General features: G+C 42.9%; 2 protein-coding genes across 2 annotated transcripts; both read right to left on the bottom strand.

Moving 5' to 3' along the window:
• Window positions 1-229: 229 nt before the first annotated feature.
• On the bottom strand, window positions 230-14712 carry LOC139665471 (sortilin-like). The gene is made up of 20 exons (XM_071544487.1): window positions 14412-14712; window positions 9972-10034; window positions 9818-9891; window positions 9290-9392; window positions 8897-9058; window positions 8431-8504; window positions 7480-7529; window positions 7247-7374; window positions 6560-6704; window positions 6292-6447; window positions 5815-5927; window positions 5497-5599; window positions 5226-5394; window positions 3984-4168; window positions 3704-3893; window positions 2954-3070; window positions 2718-2826; window positions 2035-2147; window positions 1801-1927; window positions 230-1709 (listed from the first exon to the last, which is right to left on the bottom strand). Exons 1-20 carry the CDS (start codon window positions 14700-14702, stop codon window positions 1695-1697), a joined length of 2487 nt encoding a protein of 828 aa, XP_071400588.1. The 5' UTR covers window positions 14703-14712; the 3' UTR covers window positions 230-1694.
• A 708-nt stretch (window positions 14713-15420) lies between these two features.
• Window positions 15421-18951, bottom strand: psma5 (proteasome 20S subunit alpha 5). The gene is made up of 10 exons (XM_071544496.1): window positions 18885-18951; window positions 18539-18583; window positions 18064-18130; window positions 17772-17898; window positions 17500-17567; window positions 17028-17135; window positions 16828-16886; window positions 16540-16642; window positions 16017-16103; window positions 15421-15762 (listed from the first exon to the last, which is right to left on the bottom strand). The coding sequence occupies exons 2-10, from the start codon at window positions 18565-18567 to the stop codon at window positions 15685-15687; spliced, it is 726 nt and encodes a 241-aa protein (XP_071400597.1). The 5' UTR covers window positions 18568-18583; window positions 18885-18951; the 3' UTR covers window positions 15421-15684.
• Window positions 18952-19007: the final 56 nt, after the last annotated feature.

Raw genomic sequence — 19007 nt, 5'->3', positions numbered from 1 at the left:
CTGTTGAGTGTATTCATTATCAAAATAGTTCATCTAGAGCATTAATTAATTAAATACAAATACATGTAAATGTATAAAAGACATCGTGTTATTTCATTCATATTATTCATTGATTTCATTCAATACAAGCATTGTTATAAAATGTCTGTGTTATGAAAGAGTTATAAATTCAGAGATATTTATCTTCAGTATTTCAGCAAGTAATCAAGACAAACAAAATGGAATGGAGATCACATGTAATGGCCAAAACAGTTTACAACAATTAGATGTATGAAGAGGCAAAAATGCAATTTTTTCACAGATCTGTAGATACAGTGCAAAAATAAATCATTGAATCCTGTAAATAGCTGGGTTTGTTCTTACTGACAGTTATGAAACTAAAGAAGCATCAAGCATAGCCCTGACAAACATTAATTTGCTTTTATATCAGACAAAGTCCATCCGACAGTCCTTGAGAATATGCCTCTATATTAGGCCAGCTTATTTCAATAGCTTATTCACTGGGGTAATATTGCCTGGAGGAAACAAGCAATGGCCATAAGCCCTGCACGTGTCAAAGTTACAATTCTTACATTGCAGATAATACAGAAATGATAGCCAGCCAACATCTCATATAAACAACTAATATAACACAGAGAAGTGTCTACTGGGAAAAAGCTGTGACTCAATGAATATAATAAAGTTTCTGTTCTTTATGGCCACCACACACATTAAACTGACAATCAAGTCTGTTATTATGGATATTTCACAACATTTGTCATATTATTAAGTACAAAACACCAGACAGTTCAAGTAAAGAGTTGGGGTAATCATCATCTTCACACTCATATTTTGCTGGGCTAAGGTTTAGTTTGCTTGTTAAAGTTTCAACTCAACTTAATAAAACTAAACAATAAAAGTGCTTTGGCAATAATTCAAGTCTCTCATTTCCACCACACATACAGGGGAGTAGAAGCTGTTAATCATATCAAGCTGCACTGCTTAAAAAATTAGTTTTTTCATTTTATACATCTTCACAATAGGATTGTATCTTGCAATCTTAACTTGACAGATTAATATATAAAAACAAGTTTACTAACATAAACTATCTCATCAACAGCAGACTAAACTAAACTATTAATGAATATTTTCTGCATTCTATTGCTTGAATGTTCCCTAAATAAAGTTGGTTCCCATCAACTGCTACACTGAAGTACTGAAACAAATTTTATAAGTCCAATGTAGAGTCTCTGTATCGTGCTTCTGCAGCGCGTCACGATGCAGATATGAAAGGCCATCTCTTCTCAGGTCAGCCTGAAAGGAAACACGCAGAGGACGACAGAGCACTTATTCAGACTCACTGGTCTCTATAGAACTCTTTGTGACAGAAACAACAAAAGCTCTCCAGGGACGCCAGCGGCTTTCTTCTGCTTTTCACTGCTTTCCTCCCTCCTCCCTCCTCCCTCCTTCAACCACCAGTTCCCCTTCTGTGGGAGCCTCAACCCAAACAAGGAAGCAATGTGAGAGTCGTCCGCTGCTGTTGAGTCCTCCGGCCACCAGGGCACAGCGAGATGTGAACGACATGGAGAAGCAGATGTTAGCTGGCGTGTGGGAGGAGTAGGGGCGCCCGGGCGTCGAGGAAGACTGCGTCTTATATAGGCTACTTACATTTAGTCTTGAAGAGCCTTAGGGGGAAAATCCCTTAAGTCTCCACCTTAATCTAAGAGGTCCTATGAGGGGACACAAACCATACAAAATAGTTAATGGATATTCACACAGCTCTACAACAAATATGACATTTTACCTGTGTGTCTGAGATACCTGATCTGAGTCATCGTGGTACTGTGCTTTTCCTGTCTCCATGTAGTGTGTGTCAAGATCATCCACTCCCTCTATTCCATTAGCCTCAACATGTTCCCTCATCACAGAGTACCGGTGCACAAGGAACCTGAGGACGAAATCATTGAGTATAGAAAGAAATAGAGGAGCAATGTGTGCAGTGTGTGTTTGTGTGTATTTGAGTGTGTGTACACAGATGAAGCGTGGTTAACTGACCTTCCTCCACAGACGTACTTCTTAACCAGCCAAACGCCAGCAACAGCACTCATCAGTAGGATCGCTATGACAACCACCACTATGACAGCAGTGTGTGGTGAACTGTTTTCAGTCTATTAGTGAGTGATAGAAAGAGAAAGAGAGAGGGATGAGAAACATGATGAAAGAGAACATAATTATCTCGGGAGCAGTGCTTTTTTTCAGCGGGTTTGAGAAAATGGGGGTGTGATTCGTCTTCTTGTGTCTGATGAGGATGATGCTGGCAACAAACTAAAGATGTTAACTAATCTGGAAAACGCTATCCAACTTGACACCAATCAAAATTATGGAGGTGGACAGCCTGACTCAGCCTGCTCAGCCTCGCCTCACAATACTCCACAGGACCCTACAGATGTCGGGTTGTGAATATCAAACATGTTTGACAGTATTGGGGCAGCTCAGATGAGAGTGTGCAAGTTAATCTCCTCAAACTCCTCACACTACCAAATAATCTTTGCCAACCATCAGTCCCGACCAAGTCTCCTATTGGGATTTCCCCTCCGATATTCAGGATTCAGGATATTCTGGTGTAAATTGGACAGATAATCCTCTAGTATGCAGCTATCTTAAGGCTGGGGACACACTAGAAGACTTTTAAAATGGACCTTTCTCAGTCTGTTGCTCAGGGTGAGAGCAGAACTGACCAGGGATTTGGGATAGAGGGCACTGCTGGTGCAAATCTTCCTCAGGTCAATCTCCTTCCTGTCTGGCTGGAAGCCCCCCTCACACTGGTCTCCTGGGATCTTCCGGTAGCTTCAGAGACACAGACAGGCAAGACAAAACTAGATGAAAAGGGCACGGGAGAGCGTGGAAAGACAGAGCGAGGAAAGAGTGATTGAGAATGAGAAAGACGGAGGATAAAAAACACAGAGATCCTCACCCACTGGTCTGTAGTTGTTCTGTGGTCCCATTTAAACAGAACTCCAGAGGACGGCCCTTCAGCTCCTCCTGCTCCACACACTCTGAGCTGTTCTCTGGGCGGTAGTACCCAAAGTCACTGTAGGAGAAAACTGCATCAACTCTATGCCAGTTTATTGAACCTGACCTTTGCCAAAGCATAGAGAGGGATGAGACGAGATATTAGGGGAAAAGGAGAGGGCGTGTTTGTGTGTGTGTGTGCATGTTGGGAGAGGGGGTCTTATATGAGGGTCACATTGCGTTCTCACAAATTTGTTGACTCATTGTTGTCATGTGAAAACCTCATAAGTCCAATCTTGGTGATTTTTTCCACTGGATATAGATCATTATAAAAAAAAAGAACTTAGATTTATGGCACTTACTCTCGTTGTTCTCTCCTGACTAGATCCTTGCTTGTGTTGTATTAAAATCTCATAAGTACGTCGCTTTGGATAAAAGCGTCTGCCAAATGGGAAATTGTAAATTGATCAACTCAAAAATGCATGGCGGTCCAGCTGAAAACAAGGCTGTTTTTCTTAGTTACAGAAAAGTTGACATTTTGGAGATACAAGGTTTTCACCACACACATGAAATGTGATATCCGGTTTTCCCTTCTGCAGTATCCCTGATGGCCACAGTAGATACAGGATGAAGAAATAACTTCATCTGCTATTTAGACATTTCCCTCACCTACACAGAGTCAGAGGAGGAGATAGAAGCAGCGAGGACATACCAGTGATAATCACCCAGTGTGCAGGGACAGGGAGACAGCTGCTTGGTGACGGCATAGTCCCTCCCATTCCAGCAGACAGAGTCTTTCCTCAGGCGTAGGTAGCGCTCCTTGAAGCCCAGCACACAGCCGTCGCTAGGATCACTGGGGTCTGCAGAGTGGGCCAGCCACTGCACATAGTCCCCTTCACCGCCTGCACACACATACATGGACACACAGAAAGTTGAACAAGATGCTTGTTACACCAACCGAGCACATCCTCCTCATATCCATATACACTCACAGTCTCTGCTGAGGAGCTTCCTGAAGTCTATGGTGGTCACCACCCATTTGCTGAAGTCATTCCTGTAGCCCCAGAGGCTGACGTTCATGGAGCGAGAGCCGGGCTCACTGTCCATACCGCTGAAGTGAAGGGGGTCGTCGGTGAAGTTATACACACGCCAACACTGACCCTCGTCTGTTGAAAACCTGTGGTGAGTGGGGAATGAAAAACAGACTGTAAGTGTCAAAACTATATGAAATCCTGGTTAATGAGTGCATGTTCAGTGATATTTGAGTACATTTTCTGTGTAGTTATTATGTGGCTCTCAACAAGGAATAAATAGTTCATGACTCCTCCTTTTAGTTTACACTTGGTGAGAAAATAAGAAAGCTCTGGTCACAGGCAGTTGGAAAATGTGACTTTTCTTACAATTGCAAAGCAGACACATAAAAGCAGCAACAATAAAACAAATAGCAGCATAAATTGAAATCGTGTAACTATTGATGATCAGTTTTTTAAACTGAATTTGCAAAAAGATTTTAATAATAAATAAAATTAGTATTTGAGAATTATTCAGTTCAGAGAAAAATAATTTGTTCCACAAAGTAAAATGGTGGAACAGCTATTGCACTGGCAGTCCACTAGCTGTCACTCAGGCTGTGGCAGACATTGTGCAGCCAAAGAAGTACATTTTGATACTTTTGCCAGAAGACATTGTAGATTTAGCAGTGAGGGCTCAGGGAAAAACGATGCTCTAATGTAGTTGTATTTTTCAGCGTGTAAAGAGGAAGTGCAGCTCTGTCCCCCTCTCTCCTTGGAAGCAGAGTGAGCACATTCTGTCCTGCCTGAGCAGCCAGGAACGCCTGTGACAGCCTGACTCCACTGCCAGGCTGCGCTCACTGAGTTTCTACATAGTTTTGTTTTCCTCAGTTTTGGCTCAGGATTAATGATCAAACAGATTTAAGAACAAATAGGCTTTTAGTTAATTTTAAGATGTTGCTGTTTTGTAGGCAATGTCATTTCCTTTTTGGTTTGTGATAATTTGGTTTGAACGCAAAACATAAATAGCTCTCTTTTGAATGTTAATTAGAGGAGGGATTTGGCCAAGCTTTGTTGTGCCTCCATTGCTTGGAGTTTCCTTTTTCCATTATTACAAAAACTTGTAAGGATTCACTGTGTAGGGATTCAGTTCAGCGTTTGTTACAACTGCAGGGTTTGTGGTTAGTCTGAGGCCCCCTCCCATCGCTTGCTCCCTTTCCTCACTTGATCTGGTTGACAGGTGAGTTGGTGTATTCCACAGCCACCAGCAGGCCTCCAGAGTCCAGGATGGCATAGTGATGAGGGCCGCTGAGGGCCAGCAGCCACGAGTAGCCCCCGTCACCAGACACATACACATCAGGAGAGAGCACCGACTCCGCGTCTCCAACACTGCCTAGTTATAGGGCATACATTTTCAAAATAAAATGGGTAGGATTACACGTGTAAAGAGATCTTTGTGTTTGTGTTTGCAAGCGTGTGTGTGTGTGTGTTTTACCATGAGCCAGGATGAGGCCCACAGCGTTAGCCTGTGAGAGAGGCAGCATGGGGACATTCATCTTCATGCTGGTGCTGTAGGAGGCATGGATGTGAAGTCTGCACTGTAAAGATAACAGCACACACTGACAATGTCACCCACTGCAGAGACACACTGTCTAATGATGAGGTATTACAGATGCATCTGACCTGAGAACACTGGTGCAGTGGGAAGCCTTTGTGGCTCTTTGTCACATTTGATTCTCTGTGTTGGTGAGTGAGTGAGCGTGTCTGTGTGTGTGTGTGTGTGTGTGTGTGTGTGTGTCTGTGTGTGTCTCACTCTGTCAGGCCTGTTAGTAGCAGTCTCAGTGTCACAGCGGCTGTTCTGTGGTCTGCGTAGAGTCTTCCACTTTGCTCCTTGGTCAAAAGTGATCACTGTCTCCACTGTTCCCTCTACAAAGGAACAAGGAGGAGTCAGTAATATTCACTACATTTCCTTAGAAGCAGTGAATGTTCTTTATTGAACACAAGATTTAATGGCATGAAAAATAACCACAATTAGGTGTGAGATTAGAACCTACGGAAGAGGATTAGGGATTTATTTGAGTTCTGAGATTAATCTTAGAATTCTGAGAAAAAAGATTAATCTCAGAACTCAAAATTTTCACATGGCCCTAATTCTCTTCTATAAGAATCAAATGCAACGTACTTAGCAATCTTCTGTGATTAAACATATATCATAAAAACTGTTGACAAAAAATGACCAGACGTTTTCTCTTAAGGATTTAAGTATAAGTTGTATGGTGTGTTGACTCACCCTCTGTGAGTGTGCTGGTCATGTAGACCCCTCTGAGCGAAGCGATGGTGGTGAAGTCAGTGTCACTGCCTGTGGTGGTGTAGAGGTGGCGCTCCAGAGACTTGGAGAACACGGTTCCTCTGTCATCCGACACATAGATGGTTCCGATCCCAGAGTCTGTTCCACACAGCGCAGAACACACAGCACATAGGTTCAGGGACAACACCTACCAAGATCATCGTTAATCATCATCATCCTCATCATTATCGCCATTGTCATTGGTTCTAACCTCCAGGGTCGTCGACATGCATGAATATCATGTCCTGATTGGCTGCCAGGATGGAGTAGAACTGCTCATGGTTGACTGTAGGAAGCTGAGCCATGTTCCACGCATCACCTCCATCCACTGACACATGGATCATACGCTCTGTACCCTGACACACACACACACGCACACACACACACACACACACACACACACACACACATATACACAGACAAGCAAACATACTGATTAGAAGAAAATATTCAAGATAATACAACAAATAAAGATGCAACGTGTTCACTGACAGCTACAAGTTAGAAGGAAATGTGCGCAAAAGTGTGCATCACTAATTATTCACTATTCATTCATTATTCTATTCATTATTCATTATTAGGCGTACAAATGGAAGGATATATATACAGAAATGTATCCAGATGTGCAAATGTGCATCGTTGGCATTTAAATATGGAAGCAGCATACATACAGAGTATCCATAAATATGTACCGGCTCATATACAGAGATATACACAAGGAAAACAGTCCAGAGCAGTTCCCACAAATACACACACAAATTTTAGAAGCAATGGCATATTATCTGCATATGTATATGTATACAACACTCATAAATACTACAAATTTCCACTGTTAAAGAGGAAAACACATGCTCAGACATCCAGACACAAACACAGACACACACAAGCATACACATACCATGCCAGTCATGATGGAAGCAAAGACGAAGCGTCCTCCCAGGACAAAGGAGAAGACTCTTGTTGCGATGGTCCGGAAACTTCTGCCATAATCTGTTGTCCTCTTTAGCTCCAACATTCCTTTATCATCTGACAGACAGACAGTGGGGTTACAGGATGCAGTAGAGGATTTTCACTAATATACGGTGCTACCGAATAGATGCATAGATGGGCGACTGTATTATATTCACTCACTGCACGACCCATTGGAGTTGGTTGTTAAGTAGACACTGTTCTTAGGACCCCTGTGTGTGAGAGAGAGAAGCAATAATAGAAGGACTGAGACAGACAAAAGGGAAAGATCTAATTTAGTGTTCACATATTGGGACAGTGGAAAGTTGTCTGAGTTCAAATGTAAATCCAGTTTTGGAGTTTGCACAGATCACAGATTGTGGTTGTGGTGCCTTGTTAAGTGCTGTATGAGCTGTGTGAGCGAGGCCTCCACGACCCCAGGCTCTCCTCCAAGCCCTCTGGCACCGTGAGCTGCCAAAGGGGAGGGAGGCTTTCACATTGCAAAGATTTTGCTGGTTCAAGTAACGTGGGATGAATAAGAATGTTGTTGCTGACTCATGATTCACTCTGACAGCGGCCTCGGCTCCCTCTCTCTGCTATCGATTTAGGTTGGGGTCTAAATGACAGCTGTGGTCGCACAGACCTATCACAACGTTCCCACAATGCAGTGCTAACAACCGCAGGCTGACACCACAACCTCATGTGAACTCTGTGTTACTCAAATGAAACCAGAGTCAGCTAAGTGATCCAAACTGCCATGAGAAAGACAGCTGGAAAAACAACAAAGGACAGAGAACACATACACAGTCACACACACATTGTAAAAACAAAAAACAGACACACAATATTATTTCACACCCTGTCAGTGACGGACTGTTGAAAATCTTTTAGGATGTATTTTTTCACTCCAAAGCAATCATACACGGACGACGGTAAAAGGTTGCTATATAAGACTATATCTTAAATGTTAAAAAGTGTAAAGTAAAAAGTAGTAAACTAACCTTAATATCTATTTTTGTCTGCCATGACGATAACCAAGTATATGTTGTATATTTGGCACCCACTTGTACCCACCAGTGGCCTGTGTGTATTTGTAAATTAAATAAACAAATGACTGATGAGAGCAATTCTCACCATCTGACCAGACACACACTGTCATGGACCTTCCTCCAGGTGGCGCCAAAGTCCTCAGATAGCCACAGGTCCAACTGGAAGAGAGAGAAAATGAGAAGAGGGAAAAGTCTTGGTCAGTGAAAAAGTATTCAGTGACTAGCGAGCATTGAATGGTATTTAATCAAGTCTCTAGCATTGTCTAGAATGCAAGAAAGGGTTGAGAGGAGGTAGATTAGCCTTTGAATTTAGGAGGCAGTTTAGTTTAGTTTGGTTTAGTGTGATAAAAGTGATAAAAAAAAAGTGATAAAAACAGTGATAAAAAACACAAGAAGAAGAGAGGCAAATTACTCAATTGGCCATCTCACCTCACAAAACATCTCACCTCAAAACAAACAAACAAGCAAAAACTCAAAACAGATGAAAAAAAAAGACATTAAATATTGCAGAATGAGAAGTTTGGTTTGGTCTAGAGCATGAAGGCTGCTACCATGACGCTGAGAGTCAGCAGTGCGTTGCAGTCTCCAGGGTTGTACAGCATCTGAATGAGGGGCTCAAAGGGCAGGTCGGTCGGAACAAAGCTCAGGCCGAAGTCCTGCGAGCGAAACAGACGGAATCCCCCGATTTCTGACAGATCACCAGTCAGGATCACCTGAAACCAGACCCAGAGAGAAGCAATAAGGGAAGATCCCACTGATCCTGGAACGACAGCAGAGTAGAGCTGCGGAGCTTTACAGTTCACTGTGTAATAACACAAGACTAAACTCACACACAAGGGATATGCAGGGTCAGTTATGAACAGTATGTGAAAGGTTTGCCTGCTTTGCATTGAAAGAACTAAGAAGCACACTAAGAAGTTTTTTTTTTCCCCAGCGCCGCTGACCTTGCCAGAGTGGTCAGGGCTGATGGCGATGCCGAACTCGGTCTGGACGAAGGTGTGGTTGATCAGGTGAGTCACATCCTGGAACGTCTTCCCATAGTCTTCACTGACACAGAGACAAGGTTGCAGTTAGATCCACAGAACACAGATTGGTCGATCAGTATTATGACTAGGGCTGGGTGATACGGCTGAAATCAATATAATCACAAGAATATTTTTTTTCAATATCGCTATATCAAAATATGGCTCACGTACGCTCACGTATGTTAAATAATCAAATTAATGTTCATCCCACTGAACTAAATGGTAATGTTAGATGTGTGAAATTTTCAAATAATATTCCTTAAACTGTTTAAATTTAGACAGCAGAACTGTGTGCCACAATATCCCAAAATCACCATATCATCACTATATGATTCCACTGAAAGACTACAAACGATAATATTGAATTATCGCCCAGCCTTAATTATGACTAATCATTTATTGGTCCATTTCCATCCAGTCTACCATCAGCAGTCAGGTATTTCTCACCTCCTGTAGAGGTTAGACTGGCCGAACCGCATCATGAACATTGGCACCTGAAATGTTGTCAGGACCAGCAGCACCTGAGGACAGAGACCAGGCATTATGCAACAAGCTTTTTCCTTTAATAGTCAGATGCACACATACACACAAACAAACTCACCCCAGCTTCATCTCCCACCCAGGCCAGCGACAACGAACCCATGCTTCTCACATTGAAGGTGAACTGTCGGGGTAGACATGGAACAAACAGGTCATGTGTTATGAGAGGCTAAACTTTTTAGAAAATGATCAATGAGCCATTCAACACACAGACACATACACAAGGCTAGAGAATATAGTCTACAGATATATAAAGTAAGTGTGTGTGTGCATTGGGGGGGGTTGTATGTGGACCGCACACAATCACACTCCACCATGCAAGCATGCACACCAAAGCCAAGAGGACAGTATGAATTGTCCTAACTGTCCAAAGTAACTCGGCCATTTGGATGCACTCTGTGTGTGTGACCTACATTCCTGCCTGGCTGACAAAGCTGGGGCCAGAGAACAAGACAATTACTGACGTCCCGTGAACAGGGAAACACATACATACACACACACACACACACAAACGCACACACACACAAAAGGCAGCTGAAAGTATTCTATACACAATACACAAAATAAATAAATATACAAATGAGTGTGTGTGTGTGTGTGTGTGTGTGTGGGGGGGGGGGGGGTTAAGCCAAAGGCCAGATGAAGAAAGAGAATGAAACACTGAGCAAGTGAATACATATAATATATATGGCTTAATCTTCACGCATACAGTATATTAAAAAAGTGATGAAATGTTCAAGTTATGGAGTATCCCAAGTCCACCATAAAGTTTACAAACTCACCCAATAAAGGTTGGATAAAATAAAAAAAAGTAACAGGCAGAAAACTTGTACTTCACAACAAGTGCTTGGCTAAAAACAACATTCCAGTCCATTTATTCAGAGTGATTTCCAATAAGTGCTTGGTCATTTGAGCAATGTATTTGGCCACAGCCCACATTGTTTTGAGTGCACTGGAGAGAGGAAGGCCCGCTCTCTCTTACTGGCGTGGCAGAGATGTTTACAAGGTGAGCCCAGCCCTGCAGAGTCTGTGTACAGCTCTATAAAGCCACAGGAGTCAGCCAGGTCTGCCCACTGGAAACTACTGGTAAATAGGTCCAGTGGAAACTGGCCCGCGCAATCCAAGTGTGTGAACACAACTTTCCATCTCTCCCCTACAAGAATCTCTTCATCACACCCTCTCTGCATCCATCTGTTTCTTCATGTCCTCATCGTCTGCCTGCTTGTCAACTGCTCCATTCTTCCTGTGCAGTCATCTGTTCAATCTGTTCATCGATTAAAGAAAAAAAACTAAAGACCTGCATCGTTTGGGCTTGTACATGTGGGTTGAATCCTCCGCAAAACACTGCAAATGTTTCTGCCGTTTGCTTGCACACCTGTGTTAAATTTAACCAGAGGGCTGTTTTCCACATCTGTTCTTGTGAAGCCCTGGCTGAACAAATGCGGACTTGACCAGTCAATTGATTGGGCTGTTCATTGGGGATAAAACCCAAACAATCAACACGTGCTGCTAGTACTGGGGGAAAGGCTGAGAGGATAAAAGATAAGGAGAGCAGAGTGATTTGTCTGTGAAAACTGCTGTCCTATCCAAATGGTGGGATCATGTGGCAGGATGGGTTGATGGAAAAGAAAGGGATTGCATGTGAAAGTGAAGGTTGAGGAGAAGGGTGGAAGGAGACAGTGACAACAAATCAAAAGCCAAATGTCAGACCCAGCAGGATGTGGCTTCACAAACCAGACATGACCTGTGGTTCTATCATGTGTCGATCTCGGGGGTCCATCTGCTCTGAAGTGGCCCCCCCTAACCTGCATCTGCACTTCAGCTCGCCACCGAAAGCTCTGGCATTAACAAACACACATACATATGCAGACTCACATGTGCGCACTGCTGGTGGGAGTGTATCGTTGGAGCTCAGTGAAGTAGTCTCTCAGAGGTCAGAGACGAACACAATGAGCCCCTTATTCCACGGGGCTCTAGGTATTAACCTTTCTGCTGCACCAGTGTTTACACACATAAAACATCAGAAGAGGAGGTCAAACACCCAGGCTCTGATCTAACAGATGAAGCCACGGCCGTGTAGACCGATCTCCTGAGGCTGGGCTGGTTATTGTGGGCCAGTACAAGGCACAAACCCAAGGTGGGGCTTATTAGGATCCATTGGGTTATTATTGTACACAAAAGTAGGGTGAGGTTAGGAGGTGTAGTAATGAGAATCTCTCCAGAATAAAAAACTAGAATAAAGTCATCTGAAGGGCAGCAGAGTGTGGGGCGGTACAATTAAATGCACATGCAGACGACACAGATACCATTTGACCGTCCTCTATGACTGAAGATGAGGAATTTCAAGTACAAGCGTCTAACTCGCCCTTTCTACTTTTCCTCTATTGCCGTCCTCACTGCATAACTGCAACACATACTTTCCATAACTCTCTCTCTCTCTGCCTACTTCCCCTGTCTGTCTCTCTTTACGTCTCTCCACTCTACACACAAACACCATGTGGAACATCACTCTACTGCTTTTCTTGGTGCTCAGGAGCTGGCTGCAACCCAACTGCGTTTCACCCCGAGAACAGACCATGTTTCTTCTGTACATTTTGGCTAGAGGCGATGGAGGAAGGGATGGAGCGAGGAGAGAAAACAACAAGCGAGTTTGCACACCAGACAGCTAAATGAGCCACACACAAACACGGAATTAAAGAAAACGCAAAGCTTGGGGAGGATGACATTTATCAAAATTATAATAGCATAAAAAGAGGTGTAGGAGTGAGGTATGAGTATGGGTAGATGTTGATATTGCAAGTAGGTTAGTAGTAATCCAGTTGTTGTAGTGGTAGCAACAATTATTACTCATTATTGGTAGTCAGACTCTTCCCCCTTGATGCCTCATAGCCTTCATGAAACTGTGTGTAATGAGATTCCTATGACCTGCTACACAGCCAATGAGAAAACGGGGATGCTGTGTAAACTATGGTGATCTGGTCGCCCACAGTGCCTTGTCTGAGCCGGTCCTCCAGCTCTGATAACAGAATGGAACTCAGAGCAAGTCCAGACTGGCACTCAGATCGAGTTCAGGGGAAAGACGTGGGGAATGTTTATGAGGGAGAATGGCCCAGCGGAGACGGGAGGAGCCGGAGCCTGCTGCCGGAAAGCATGGAGAATCATTTCCATGGTCAAAAGCTACTCCAGGTGTTGCAGCCACCGCACACAAATGATGCAACCCGCGCCTCTTCCATGTTCATTGACTCATACATCCACATACACGCACACACACACATACAACAGGAAGACCGTCCTGACTGAGGACCTCTGGAGCTTCGGTCCAAGTTGTTATTCTTGAACATTCCTCTGGCTGCAGTTCTAAATAGTAGCCCAACATCAGGGCTGTACTAGCTGTGCTTCCTCTCAAAACATGTTCAGTACTGAGGGCAGAAATAACAGAAAGTGCTGTTGGGTCTCTAATGGGTTGAGGGTTGAGGTGTGAAGGCTTCAACTTCAGTGTTTTGGGCTTTGGCATAAATGGGTGAGACACTGGAGATGAAGATGTCATAAGAAGGGGAAAAACAAAAATGCTTAATGGGAGGCCAGATGTAGGTTTTGGGAGAGTTGGTGACAGCTTAAGGCTTTCAGGTCAGGAGTGCGATCAATCATTGCTGTTGAGGCATGTTAGACTGTGGCATCAGTTCATCTTGGAGCTGTTTTGTTCAATCCATCTGCTGGCACCAGGTCACCGATCCAGCAGGGAAAAGTAACACCAAGAGTTATTATTACTCTGTGAAAGTTTAGCCCCATATGGAAAATACATTAACATATGCGCATCACCTGACTCTTCTATGTTAGAGATCCTTGTGTTATCTGACCAGAAGAAAACTACAGAATGTTTAGGCATTTCTCTAGTTCAGACTTCACCCAGCCTGCATCAACCCCTCTTTCTGAGCACCCACAGTATGCTAACCCACAGACTAATGGGCCTGACCTGAACGGATGACCTACATAAATTCAAATCAATTCCAGGGAGTCCCCCATTAAAATGAGGAATAGTTTAGTTTCACTGACATTCCCTTTAGAAGCAGTTAGCACAACGGGAGAATGTATAAGGATTGTTCTCATGATACTGCTCCCTCTGTGCCAAATCAAACTACAAAAAAGTCTCTCACATGAAATTCCATTGGACAAAATCTTATTGAATAGTGGTCAGTGGTCTGAAGTGGATCTACTTGGGTGTCTTTGACATGAAAAACCTCTGGCTTACTGTATACAATCTGGGCATTATCACCCCCTCTACGTGCTGTGTGGCCAACCCCCCCCCCCCCCCCCCCCCCACACACACACACACACACACACACACACACACACACACACACACACACAGGTCTAAGACTCTACTTAAACAGTGTATTTCACATTTAAGAGCAATTACAGTGACAATCTGACATCTTCAAAATGTTTAATCTAACACTGGACTGAGATTACAGACTTTTAGACACCTGGACAAGCCACTTACAGTATGGGTGTTGTTTTTGAGGGTGGACTCTATTCCCAGTATAGATGTACATATCTGTCCGTTCAGCTCTGCGCTGCGTTTGGAGAAGTCCGACTGTTCCCGACTATGTGGCTCCCCAACACTGCGAAACTCCCTCGGTCTTAGGCTCTTCAAAAATGATCTGTGTCCCCCGCCGGCGAAGTTTTCTCCCTCCCTCAAATCATTGCCCAGCACTGGCGAAAACAACCCGAGCGCAAAAATGCAACATATGGAGAGCATGTTTGCAAGGCTGCTCAACTTAGGACTCGACATCAACGGGAAACTCATCTGTCCCACAATTTCACTCCACATGCCCCCCTCATCATCGCATGCATCTTCGAATAACGGCCCATCCACCATGGCAGAGGATTGGTCGAAACTAGAATAACCTGCAATTCCATTGGACTTCAGGGATCTTTCTCAACTGAGCTGCCTGCAGAAGGTCCGTCTGTTCGTGGTATTGGACTGCCCCCTGGTGGACACAGCGCGGACTGACCGGCATACTAGCCCATACTGACAATTTATTATTCTTACAAAGAACACCTTAGAGATTCCAAGAAATACCTTAGACTTACAAAAAAATATGACTTCAGGTGCACTGAGAACACTTCTCCTTTACTGCTGCTATAAAACATGCCAACACGACTAACAGTTGATTTTATATCAGTATTTAAGGTATACATATCTGTAGTTAAGTTTGTCTTTAACAGATCTTGCGTTGTCTTGTGGCCACGTGCCTGTCCTTGGTTACCATGTGTGTCTGTCTGTGTCACTGCTGCTGTGATGTGATGTCAGCTCCAAATGAACAAAGCACCCGGTGAATAAAAGCAATTCTGATCCTGACATGTTGAGTTGATTCATCAGTGAACCCTGCATACATGGATGGGAGATTATGATACTACATGATACAGAAGAAGTGCATTGAGTCAAATCACTTTTTGAATACAACAGTTTAATTGCAGTATTGATCGGTAACAAAAAGTATCCCCCCCCCCCTCATTTTTTACTGTCGCTCAGTTGTATGCACTGATCTGACAACTGTACAGAACTGTAGAAATCTGCAGTATTGAGAGACAAGAAGTAAATGAACACATTACAAAGAGAATCCTCTTATGCAAACCAAGAAATCTAAAGCAGCAGGAAGGAGAGTCTGCTGATGGGAAGTGGTGGTGGTGTGTGGTGACATTCGGCCCAGGTGGACTTCCATCCCCTCTCCTGTCCTGAGCTCAAATCAAGACTCAAGTCCTTTTCTGCTTTAGATGTCCTTGATCACATCCTCCAGCTCCTCTTTGGAATACATGTGGAAGGTCTTCCCAGGCTCTATTGTTGCCAGCTAGAGAAGAGAGAGGGGGTAAGAAAGCTGGCATGAAACCTGGGGATTTAAACATTGGCAGTCTGGTTCAAACCTAAAACTGCTGTAACCAAATACTTTTTCAAGCAAAACACAAAGTAACACAGCTGATATGATGTCTAATAGCCTTTCTTTCATTCACTGACAAATCTGCTGTTAGAAGTGAATTAGAACCTTCAAGTTTCTGCAGAAGTAAAGACCAGTGGTCAGACGAGGGTAAGAGATGAGGAACTAACCTCGATGTTGGTGGCGTTCAGCTTCTCCTCCATCACCTGCTTCAGGATGGTGAGGGATGATTTGATGGCATCTTTTAATGTCATGGACTGTCAAGTTACCCAAGGAAAGAAGGGAGAAACAGAAAAATTATATCTTTGTTATATCAATTTGAAATAGGAATGGCAGGATGAAAGGACAAAGGACTGTAAAGAGACAGGTCAGAAAAGATAGCTGAATCATCATTGTGACATTGTGTGATGCTGATGTGTCAGGGGATTTGGATTAGGGATGTTTTATTCATTTTAAGTGTGGTTCTGATCTGTGCACAGAGCAGGTACAGGGTGGAAACCAGATTTGTAAATATGGCCCCAGGCATTAATTCACTGATATACAAAGAATGAAATAAAAGGTTGGCTCATTTAAAGATTCGCATCATGAGCTCATAAACATCACCCTTCTGCCTCTCAATTTAATGTGTCAGCCATCAGCGATAGTTTGCTCAGCTAATTAACTCACTGAACATGAATATGCAACTGTGGGTACCTTATGGTAGACCTCCTGCAGAGAGCTCTGGGCTCCCTCAGATGCTGAACCGATGGCCCGAGCATCACACTGCACAAAGGTGCCTGATGGGTCCATGTGGTACCTGGATTCACAGATAGACACAAACAAACAGCAGCAAGAGGAAAAGACAGAGTTAAGCCACTGATGCGTTTTTTTTTTTTTAACATTTACTAGAAACAGAGGGAAGAAAACAGAATCAAAAGGTAAACAGGTTGCTATTTAAAATGTGAGAAGTGTGTAAGGTGCAAAGTAATAATCTTTACATACAGCTGGGGTCCTTTCTCATCCAGTCCCCCGAAGAGGAGTGCTACGCCGAAGGGCCGACTCTGTGAGAAGATTACAGCACAGAAGAATATAGTAGACATAGACGAATACTGTTTATGCCAGGTCATGCTTTTGTAAAAATAAACTTGTTGGGTTTGAGGTTGAATGAGTATTTCAACACAGAGATGAGCTGAGTGACTGACCATGGCACCAGGATCTGCGTCCTCCTCACCAAACTGCAGTGCCAGGTTGGACACAGCCTGAGTCACACTCTCCACTGTCATGGTCTCGTTGTAAGTGAACCAGTGGTTCTGAGGAGAGATGTACAGAGTTGAAATGCAGAGGAACATGGTCAGCAGACTGCTTATATTATTTTAACTGTGCGCTCATGATTATAATATACATATTTATATCTAGGATTGTTCTTTAGTATTTTCACTTTATTTTATACTTGTTTTATGCTTTTTATTCTAGGATTGTTCTTATTATTTTTTAAATTTATTTTATTATACCTGTTTCATGCTTTTTTATCTTAAGATTGTTTTTATCTTTATATATTGATTTTTATTGTTTCTCTTGTAAAGCACTTTGCCAGCTGCATTTTATGATATGAAAGGTGCTATATAAATAAAGTTTATTATTATCATTATTATTATTATTATTATTATTACATACTTGTGTTTCCACTCTTGCTTTGTCGATCAGAGTCTTGGCATCAGCTATCAAGCCACTCATGGCACAACCTTTGAGGTGGAAAGAAAGAAGATTATGAGATTGTCTGTACTTAACATAATGCAATTTAAAGCCACATAGTGTTTTCAATCCAGTGGAGATGTACTGCCATACCATGCCATACATTATCTGAGGGAGCACAAATAGCACAGGCGTATTCAAACAAAGCTCCTATCTTTAGTTAGCATCCAAATTTAGCATTTATTTCCACTTACCAATGTGACTGTCAATCTCCACAATCTTCTCAATGCTGCTGGGCTCCATCAGAGGAGAGGTGATCCTCTTCTCCACAGCCAGACACACACCCTCCGACGTCTGGATACCTATGGCTGTGGAGCCCAACTGGGAGAGCATATTGAGAACAGGAAGAGATTATGATCTTATAAGTGGACTAAGCATCACTTTAAATATACCACACTCAAAAAGTACATTAACTGTCCCAAATGAGTGTTATCTGCCCCCCCTATTCAACTGATCAACTGAAGTGGTTCACCTGGTAATACTCACCTTTATAGCCTCGATGGCATATTCAACCTGGAACAATCTTCCCTCAGGAGAGAATGTATTCACCCCTCTGTAAGATAGATGTTATTTTAGTAACAAAAAAACGATGTGTACAGTTTACTACGCACTACCAACGGCAAAAGTAGATCTGATGTTGTTTTGGGTCCATGTATATTTGTGCGTGTGCTAAGTCACAGCATAGGCCGATATTGAAAGTGAAAGCAAACGCAGTAAGTTGTCGCAAATAAAACTCGGCTGCTAACTGTTAGCTAACTGCAACAGTTAGCCAGCAACAAAGTTAAGAGCAAAGGTTGGAAACAGCAGTAGTTACAGATTTATTTTTAGTAGTCAAATGCCACATTTGCCTCTACAGACAACTTTCAAACATCCGTGTGCCCTGACTGTTAGCTCGCTCATCCCAACTGCCTAGCGTTAAATAAATGACAAAGCAGTTTGTCTTATAGCGTACATTACCTACCTATCATATTCCGATCTTGTCAGAAACATCTTTTAAATATGGCACCTGCAAGAAGAGAGTTTATGAACGATAGGTGATGCATAATACATTTAAGCAATTATAAAGACAGTAAAGATCAGCAATTCTTGCATACTAGTTCGATGTAACACCGGGTCATTAGCTAGCTAATGTTAGCTGAGGTAGCTAGCAAGCGTGCTAATGGACACCAAACACTACAACAACTACACGGAAATTATTCATATGTGTCAAATGTCAACATTCCGAAATTGTACTTGTATTCAATAGGATCTAATTTCAAAGTTCCGTGATATTGCTGAAAACCAATGCACTTGATAGACTGATTTACCTCCCGCGACAGACCCTTGAATGAGTTCGCTTGTTTCAGGGGAAGCGTCTGGGGTGTAACAACCAAAAGGCGCCGATATTAAACAACTGCAAAGCAGAAAGAAGTGTTCCGCCTGTGCGTAGT

The sequence above is a fragment of the Centroberyx affinis genome, unplaced genomic scaffold (genome assembly GCF_046629955.1).
Source record: "Centroberyx affinis isolate AG114_WGS23_722 - 3 ecotype Tasmania unplaced genomic scaffold, CSIRO-AGI_Caff_v1 ptg004593l_1, whole genome shotgun sequence".
NCBI classification, from domain to species: Eukaryota; Metazoa; Chordata; class Actinopteri; order Beryciformes; family Berycidae; genus Centroberyx; species Centroberyx affinis.
The sequence above is the reverse complement of the archived record's forward strand: the minus strand, read 5'-3'. Positions and strand labels throughout refer to the sequence as shown.

What these genes read in the sequence shown, in the direction of transcription:
- psma5 (XM_071544496.1), bottom strand. Translation starts at nt 18,567, where the DNA reads ATGTTTCTGACAAGATCGGAATATGATAG. An exon ending in TGCAGGAGGTCTACCATAAG is followed by an intron (nt 16,104 to 16,539) that starts GTACCCACAGTT and finishes GTAACTTGACAG; the next exon opens with TCCATGACATTAAAAGATGC. An exon ending in TGAACGCCACCAACATCGAG is followed by an intron (nt 15,763 to 16,016) that starts GTTAGTTCCTCA and finishes TCTCTTCTCTAG; the next exon opens with CTGGCAACAATAGAGCCTGG.
- LOC139665471 (XM_071544487.1), bottom strand. Translation starts at nt 14,702, where the DNA reads ATGTCGAGTCCTAAGTTGAGCAGCCTTGCAAACATGCTCTCCATATGT. An exon ending in GGGTGGGAGATGAAGCTGGG is followed by an intron (nt 9,892 to 9,971) that starts GTGAGTTTGTTT and finishes CTCTGTCCTCAG; the next exon opens with GTGCTGCTGGTCCTGACAAC. An exon ending in TCACCTGTCAACCAGATCAA is followed by an intron (nt 4,169 to 5,225) that starts GTGAGGAAAGGG and finishes CACTCACCACAG; the next exon opens with GTTTTCAACAGACGAGGGTC.